The 9,419-nt window shown below is 32.5% G+C and overlaps 1 protein-coding gene across 1 annotated transcript; it reads right to left on the minus strand.

Moving 5' to 3' along the window:
• Positions 1 to 21: 21 nt before the first annotated feature.
• Positions 22 to 6,351, minus strand: LOC124366525. Its single transcript, XM_046823114.1, has 3 exons — positions 6,080 to 6,351; positions 1,944 to 2,064; positions 22 to 591 (listed from the first exon to the last, which is right to left on the minus strand). The coding sequence occupies exons 1-3, from the start codon at positions 6,138 to 6,140 to the stop codon at positions 447 to 449; spliced, it is 327 nt and encodes a 108-aa protein (XP_046679070.1). The 5' UTR covers positions 6,141 to 6,351; the 3' UTR covers positions 22 to 446.
• Between the last annotated feature and the right edge of the window lie 3,068 nt (positions 6,352 to 9,419).

Genomic DNA, 9,419 nt, shown 5'->3' on the forward strand with positions numbered 1-9,419 from the left:
AATGGAAAAACTTTTTGTGTTTCTAATAAATTACAAAGCCCAACATCCCATGGCATCCATTTATGATAAAATTAAGGTGATTGTCAAACGTAAAAGTCGAGTCAAAGATCTTTAACATGAGTTACTAATTGTAGCTAGGTGCAGAGAGCTAGAGAGTTACATTAATAGAGTATTCTGGTAGAGTTAAAAATGTTTTTCCTAGAATAAGTAATCGAAAAACATTTCTTTACATTTTAAAAACAAGTTGTTGTTTAAGCACCAAAGGCTAAGTAGATTTAGCGTTGATTGCAGTTCAGAAACGTAGTTATTGTCTCGAATTTTTCCATACAGTTTCAAATCATCAGCATACAAAACACTGTAAAATAACCTGTACACGAGTTCATAAACTTCTAGACACATAGAGGGCGGGTTGACAATAACTGGAAACGCTCATAATATGTTATTCGCTAATTGCTTTTACTCCGGGCTCTGTGTCCAGCTCCGTCTATGGCGGCGGCGGACAGACCGGCTTGGGGCAGCAGTCGGGGTAGCTCTTGGTCAGATCTCCTCGAGTCACGTAGCAGCCCTCTCGGAGCTTGTATTTTGGGACACCTGTACACGAAGTGATAGAACTGTAGTTGGAGACACGAGAGAAAGAGGGGGAGAAGAAAAAAACATAGTTTGGAAGTGATGGAAAGATGAGAAACGAGAAGAGAGGAAAAGAGAGGGAAATAGTCAGGGAATGATGAAAAAAGAAGGAGGAGAAGAGGAAATGAAGAAATATAAAAGTTCTGGGTAACGGCATTACAAAGATTTAGAGTTCGAGTAGCTGTTTTAAATTTAAATTAATTGGACTAATGTTTTAAAGTGCATTAGTTTTAATAGTTATTCAGCTGGATAGTTTACCTGAGTATTGATTCGTTTATGAAGCTAGGGTTTATTTTGGGGTTTACATTTTTTAAGAAAACTGAGAATCCGATCTACTTACTATAACTCTTTTACTACCCTCTTTTTATAACATAGTATTATTTTAATGTTAAAATAATACATTCTGACTACAATCAAATAATTTTTACCTAGTCATATACGAGTTTAAATTATTACAGAAAATACCAAATTATGAAACAGATCTTTTGAAGAACGTTTTTATTGGCCAAGAATCATTTAATAATTACCAAATATTTAGAATTACATAATGCAACTTTACAGCTATGTATTTATCAGTGTAAAAAATATTTCATTGATATATTTCAATTGTTTTGACTACAATGAAGGAACGGGTTCAATCAGGGAGTAAAAAATTTCAATTGTAAGCCTAGTGTTAAAGTCCTTTATTTAGAGGAATATGAACAACAGTGCAAAATTGACATCAATGATTTATCCAGAAGCAACACTTACTGAGATTGTAATTTTATAAATGCTGATTAATGATCTGCTATGCAAAACCATGATTTGACATGGAGCCTCACTTACTTAAGTTTATTATTGGATGGTATGCTGATTAATGATCTGTTATGCAAAAAGATGATTTAACTAGGGACCAAAACTTTTAAAATTTGTAATTTGATGGTGTGCTGATTAATGATTTGTCACAAAAAAAGTTTAAAAAAATCCATATTAGTTAAGTGATCTTGACAGTATGAAAAGTGAATGTTCAAACACATGCAATTACAATCAATTTAACTCAAATTGAGCTAAAACTCTCTGTCGCTTGAAATTATTTAGCTGAAAATTACAATAAAGATTTAGTGATAAAACTTGTATGTTCAATTACTTACCTTAACCTAAAAATGTACCTGATGATGAATTCTTAGAATTTGAAATGTACATAGTACGAAATAAAAAAATATATATCAAAAGTGTTTAAAAAGGTTTATTATTGTATATAACTTCATCAAACCCTTTTTGAGGCTACATCTCTAAATTGTATGTTTAGGTTTATCTATTATCTATATACCGCTTACCCTGACATGGACAGTTCACCAGTTCGTGAGCAGCTCCTTCCCTCACATTCTCCATTGACCACCACCGTCCACTGCGCCTCTGGAGGGTATTCTTGGCCGTCTTCCACACATGGAGGAGGAACTAAACACAAAGGTAGTGGGTTCATAATGATTACTGAACTCGTCAGAGAATTCTTAAAATAGTGTCGGTGCAAAGCAAAGTAAAGATGTCTTATTTTACCAGATAAAGTTATGGCTGAGAAGCCCTTTTTAACTCTGAACCTGGGGACAAACAGCCATAAGGTGACTGCCGAGCCACCGCCAATGGCCGGGCAGGCGGGCTGTGCCATCCTGTGCAAAGACAGGATCGCTCAGCGGTCACCCATCCAAGCAGCGGCCTCGCTCGACGTTGCTTGATGTGGTTATCTTACGATAACTGTTGTACCCCCTATACTGCGCTATTGGTCGCTGTATGTTCGACTGTGATATAACTATGGATAGAATGGTTATAGAGATTGGAAACTCAGTGCATAGATTCCACTTGGGGCAAGGAAGAAGGCTATAGATTTTGGGGTTAAAAAAGCATTTAGTCTGTGTGGCAACTCGTAATAGACACAGCATAGAGACTTGAAACTTGGTACAGCTATAGGTTTCTCATGAGAACTTTAATGATTTTGGGATTTAAAACGTCACGGACAATCCGTCCATCTGCTCGATAACTGTGTCGTTAAGCTCTGTTAGACCTTTCGATACTCCGTCGTATAGGTTTTATCTAGTTAAATACTATTGTCAGAGAACCTTGACGCCTGTAAGATCACAGACCCTCGCCGACTCACCCCCACACTCCCGTACGCCCATTTAGAATCCTAATGATCGACTGATAGTGTTTCCGGTTGTACATGGCTAGTGTGTTCCCTTTTTTTACAATTCAACTGAATTTTATATAAGAAAACCAGCAGTTAATCACGCCTTCACACGCAATTTTCCGTAGGCAGTGTACGTGTATGAGCACTTCTAGTTCGAGGGAATTCTATTTACCATACCAGTGTTGTGTTTGCCTTGTGTTGACGATCAAGAAAATATATAAACAGTGTACATTTATGGCCATTGTAAATTTACTCCGGTCTCAGTATCCATAGTTGAGTATTCCTTGTTTTTCCAATCAAGAAGAATATTTCACACACACAGACAAATATGTTCTCAGACTTCTGCCTACTTCTGTCAAAAGACAACTAATTTGGACTTATACCAGTCTGTATATAGCTATTATAGTCAAAGTTAGGTAGTAAACTTCTTTGATATCTGCATTACGGTACTGACTAAGCACTGCGTTCTTGGTATTTGCTGAAATCTAAGTTTAAAGCACAATAAAACTTAATCTTTTTTCCTGAATAATTTCTTAATGTTTGTTCAAAAGTGGTAGCAGAAAAGGTTGAAATAAGAAGTTTTGTTTCTATCAAGTTTACTTTATGCTTTCATGGCTATAAATGTAAACAGATTAAAATAGTGGTTAAATTAATGAAAAATGTGATTGTGATTAATTGAAAATATTTAGGAGAACAGTTGATTACATATAATAGGCTTTTTAAATTGTATACTATTATATAAAAACTAGTGGTGTCTGTCTGTGTGCTCGTATAGGTTTTATTCAATCAAATAAAAAAGTACTAGACCGATTGTACTGAAATGGTTATTATTAGGGTCCCTGGTTAACATATAGGTCTATTTTTATTGTATAATGCATGACACTCCGTTGAATTTGGCCGGCCTTAATTAGTATTTTTACATTGGTGTTATAACCACGGGGGCAACGAGAAAATAAGAGTAGTATTATTAATAAATTTGTAAATAAGCTGAGTAGACCTCATTTATGAATTTTAACATATTTAACACACATGGCTGATTCATGCAATAAAAAGGAAAAAATTTATGTGGAAAGTAAATTTATAAATTTGGTAACAATATTTAATTTTAGTACATTCTTGAGTTGCAGCGCCCTTCCTACCTCATCGAAACATTTATTTTTTAAGCACAGCTCTGAAACATAACTCAATGAAATGTGAGTGAATCTAAATGTGAATGAATCTTGAGACATACTATCTGTATACTTTAAATTTTACAAGAAACGAAGTTTATAGATAGACGAAGAGTTTCTAATATCAACCCATTTAAATTTGGCTGTGCGTCATTTAAAGCCTATCATTCATTAAGCTGACACAATTTTGATTTTGACTGCCGGGGAATGTAAACATTTCTTTTCTCTATGATGGCATGGTTGTTTAACTAAAGTTTCAGTTGTGTCTCTGTTAGATTGTAACTGTTTCTGTGTTCTTTGTAAGTTTTTAGTTGTGTTTGAACTCCGTCTACTAGATTATTGTAGTTTGATTATGTTTCTACCCTACATGTCCTAAGAACATCCTTCAAAAATTGATCCTATATAATTCAGACAGGATTTCTGGTTAGGCGAGAAAAATTGTGAACAGATAAGTCTGCCCAGGACCAATACTCTACATTGAAAAGTGTTAAAGTTGACTGTCCGAATTATTTTAAGTTATACAAAATTAAGTTTAGATATCCTTTTTGACTCATTCGAAATAAATGTAGATTGTATGTGCGATTGTCATCAAACAATGTCATGTTGAAGATAGATTAGTGTAGAAAGTTGAATTACACATAGTCGTTGTTATGACAGTTCTTTAATGTCTGGTATGTTAATGTACCATCTTATCATAATATCGTCCTAAAATATGATAAAATATTTAAGTGTACAAGAAAGCTACAGAAATAATCTAAAAATGTAAAGCATTTCAACTATGTAAGCTCAACATTCTATCATGTAATTGATGATCGTACTCTTCAAACTATAAAAGTAACCAAGAAATGTATTTTATATTAATATTATGGAGCGCCGTACTAAAACTTTTAATTGAACGAAGATTGTTAGGAATTTCTTAACAGCATAATACTGTCATGCCAACTTTGGTTGGGATTAGTTAAGTTTAGAGTAGTCACTTGAATTACATGATTTCATACTAATAGGAATATATATATATATATATATATATATATATATATATATATATTGCGTGTAATTATATATATATATATATATATATATAATTACACGCAAGAAGTGTTTAAAAATGGAATGAAGAAGTTAAAATCTCTTTTAAATTGTATTTCAAGGTAAATACATGCTTGTTGTTTATTAGAGAAATCCCAAGAAAATATTATATATTTTTTTCTTTCCGAAGTCAAGGATAATGAAATTGCTATTTTCAAAGTAAATGTATGTTCCTATAAAACTAGTTAAAAGTATAAACAGCGCAAAATACGCATTAATATTTAACTTTAACCTGGCATTCTTGTAGCCCCCTAAGAAGAAATTGTACTAAATATTACTACAAATAATTTTATATAAATATTGTATATTATAACACGCTAATTAAGATATGAATAATCATTATTTGGAGTTGTTTTATTGTACCTTTATTTCCATACTTTTACGTGGAACAGCTAACCAAAATTTCACAAATTATAAAAATATGATTTAAATATATGAGTCCTATTTCTCTTCGATTTGATTATCTATTTAGAGCAGTCTTCCGCAAATAATTATTTATTGTACTAAAGTTAAGAGTTCCTATGGAACTACCAGTAATGAATCGAAAAACAAGTGAAACATATTCATCACTTTGAAATGGGAAATTTTTGAACAAGTCTGACAGAAATTAAAGAAAGAAAGCAGTTAAAATATGGAATTGTTTATATTGAAATAAGATGATGAAACAAGAGTTAAGATTGCACTTAAGATTTCTTAGGCATCGCGTAGACAGTTAGGAACTATTTATCCATTTATATTGAGCATTATCTAGATAAATTCACAGCATTTACCAGTATAAAACAGTCTGTAAGTAGGCAAAAAGGGGTCTGTAAACTACAAACGTTTATACAGTATATACATTAATTTTAGGTTATAAAACTATCAATCATGATTTACACAGTTAATTATCTGAGTTAGTTAAACGATCTATTAAGACATTTTCTTACCGCAAACCATTTCTAAGGTCTCATTCTAACGGAAATTAAAACTAAACATTTTTTATATTCTTGCAAACAATTCAATTTTGCAAAGGAATGTAAAAGTATAGACTTACCTGACACAGTAGGATGTAAGTAGTAAATTACTACAAGAACACAAAAAAATGTAATTTTCATGACGCACACAATTTAAACTTTGTGTTTTAAAACAAAGCTTTCAGCAAAAGAAAGAAGAGAAAGTGGAGAGTAAAACCTGGTGACAAGCTGGCGATGCAGAGCGAAATGAAGACTACCGACCGGAAAGCCCAGCACAACACAGATGTGCGAACAAGGTCAAGGTCTCAAGGTCACCAGGGAGGAAAACTGTAACGGTGACTCGAAATAGCGAAACATTGTGACAAAATGTATCAACACAAGTCATTTCAGCTCTAAAAGTCAACAACAATGATGGAACTAACAAACAATGCAATATCCACATGAACGAGTTTCTAACATAACAGTACGAGGCATAAATTATTTTTATCAGTGGCGTATTCATGAGAAAATTGTGTGGGGGGGGGAGAGGATAATTTGTCAGAAAAATAATGAAATCCATGAGCAAGGGTTTTCTATCCATTAAATCGCAATATATATTTCAAAAATTTAGATACTCAAGAAACCAAAATTAAAACTTGTATTTTATAAATTTGCATTAGTTACTGTTACCTAAGCCTGAGTTAAAATCGGTTCAGAAACAGTGGAGTGACATGGCTGGGGGGCGTACATTGCATCATAATAAGTGCAAGCCAAATTATTTGCAGTCTTAATGTAGTCTTGTAATAATTGTAATTAGCTGAGTTTTAGCCAATTATTCGTGGGACTCGAAAACCTTCTGTCTGCCCGCACGATATCACGAAAACGAACTGACCTAGAGACTTACATGATTGAATGAAGCTACGTTTATCTATGATAAACACAGAGTTCGATTATGGTGCTTGTTATTCCATGGGATTTGGCTGAGCGTTAGTGAATATCTATACATTGATCTTATGGGTAACCTTGTCGGCAACAAGAATAGCAGAATACATAAATTTCTAAACAAATTCAATATAATAATTCGAGATTTTGTCATGTTACATTAAGAATATTTATGTAGCCTAATTATTTCAATTCATCCACCACCATTTTATGGTGATTTGGTGTGTAGACTTCAATTATTTAAATACTGATATAAAACCCAGTTTAGTTAAGAAAAGTTGTGAATGTATGATGTGACAAGATATATCGAGAAAGCTATCATCTCCATTCATACTTGAAAGTTTTTCATGAAACTTCATTTCTACATATACAATAATAAGTTCTGTTTTACTGCATCCTCAACTTAGGAATTTGGATGAGCGTCGGTGAAGTCTATCGTTCAGTAGGCTGATAAAAATTTCACTTTTGTTTGTCGGGGTATGAAAAATGTTTTTGCCGTACTATTGTCTGTCGTTCTATCTGTCAATGTCTAATACACTTTAAATATGGCATTAAGCAACAAGTGCTCCCTTGTTATTAAATTAGGAGCTTCTCTCTTGTTATTATAAGAATATTTACGAATATAATAAAAATATTTGCAAATAAACCTATAGATATATTTAAAACTTGGCATCATTTATAGCCTGCTTGTATAAGCTTGTATACCTTGCATGTGTTAATGATAGGAATTTTCGTTCCAGCTCGGATCTGATTGTGAGATATTTATATGAATGATTATTTCTTATATCAGATAAGAGTAGATACATAGCAAAATAGTGTATTGAAACTGTAAAATATACTATATATACTCATATGTAGTACCTTTTTAGTAAAGCCCTAAATTAAAGAGGACATACTGATCCGAATACAGTACAGAAGAGCAATGTTGAAACCTTCAGCTAACTGCCCTGATTTAACAGATGAGAAATAAGTGTAGGCATATTCTGGCACGCGAATTTGAAAGGATCATAGGATTTCCGACATTTACGATCCAACAAAGTACACTATTACATAAACGTAGTTTGTACTTTTTGTCAAATTTGTGTTTTCATACTGCACAAATAAGAGAAATATACGCTTATACGAGTATCGTCAAAACTGCCGTAGCACTATGCAGTAATTAACCGCTTGACGACCTTGACCAAGCATTGCTTTGAGGAGAGGGGGAGGGGTTTGCGATCCAATCTTTATCGACTAAAGATTGTTCTACACTACTCCAGTACATACATCAACCAAAATTTCACACGGCGTTTATTGTCAGGGTGTGGTCGGTATAATATCAAAGTACCAACTAAAATTACAAAGCGTCTTTATACTGAATAAATAAGACAAATATATACTCCTAAAAATTGGATCTTTTTAGTACTGGTATTTGAAGTTTACTAACATGATGATGTAATCCCTACAAGGTTGCTCGGTGGGTAGTATCTCACGATAAATTGGAAATGTAAAAAATAAATATTAACGGGTTTTGTTTAATACTGTGTCTGGGGATAAATATTTTGATTAACTTATGGTTCCGTTAAAATTATTCAAATATCCATAATTTAAATGATTAAGAAAGGACGTGATTGATCTTAGCACCTTAAATTATGATTTGATCAGCTTCAACTCCCAAACTCAAATCTTGCATACGCCACTGATCTTAATTAACTTATCAGTATTCATGTTTCAATATTAATATATTTAAGGAATGAAAATAACTGTCTGAACTATGCATTAACAGTGGAATTGACAAAGTAAGTCATCATGCCGTAGAATCCGTTATAACGTACCATAAAATACCAGGTATCATTGATTTCGATCGTAATCAACTTCAAAACACCTTTAGGATGATTGCGAGTATCGGTTATCCGAATTCATTATTGAATTGTAGAAACACGAGGAAACAAAAAATGCAATATAATTTGCTTACAATTTCTTATTAACAATGGATGATTTGAAAAAAATGACAAGATTTTGAAAAATTTCAGTAGTAATATGTTAAAAACAGTAAGTTTCGAAGATTAACATTTATTTTATTCTTGATTTGTCAAAAAGCGTTATACATAATATTAATTTGTTACACTCTCGGTATTTTTTCGCCGTTCCCTTAGTATTATACCCCACCACAGGAAAATTTTTTTTAGTTTTTGGGATAAAATAAAATAATATACAAATTATAAAAATACTACAGATACATAATACATTAAAAGAACTCGCAGCCGTTATTAAATCTATAAATTCATTGATTGCGGATATTATGATCATGTACATATAAAGTAGCAAAAATTAATGTGAAACATTTCTCTAAATATGTATTCACACATAGGCATCAATTAGAGTATGGAGAATAGTGACTGCACTAAATAAATTACAGTCACAAATCTTAAAGTACAAGAAGGGGATTAATGAAAATTATCAAGAACAGTTCATTAACCTAAAAATTTAATCCTGCAAAGAAAAATATACGAGACTAGA

This window comes from Homalodisca vitripennis, chromosome 7 (assembly GCF_021130785.1).
Source record: "Homalodisca vitripennis isolate AUS2020 chromosome 7, UT_GWSS_2.1, whole genome shotgun sequence".
In the NCBI taxonomy this organism is placed as follows: Eukaryota; Metazoa; Arthropoda; class Insecta; order Hemiptera; family Cicadellidae; genus Homalodisca; species Homalodisca vitripennis.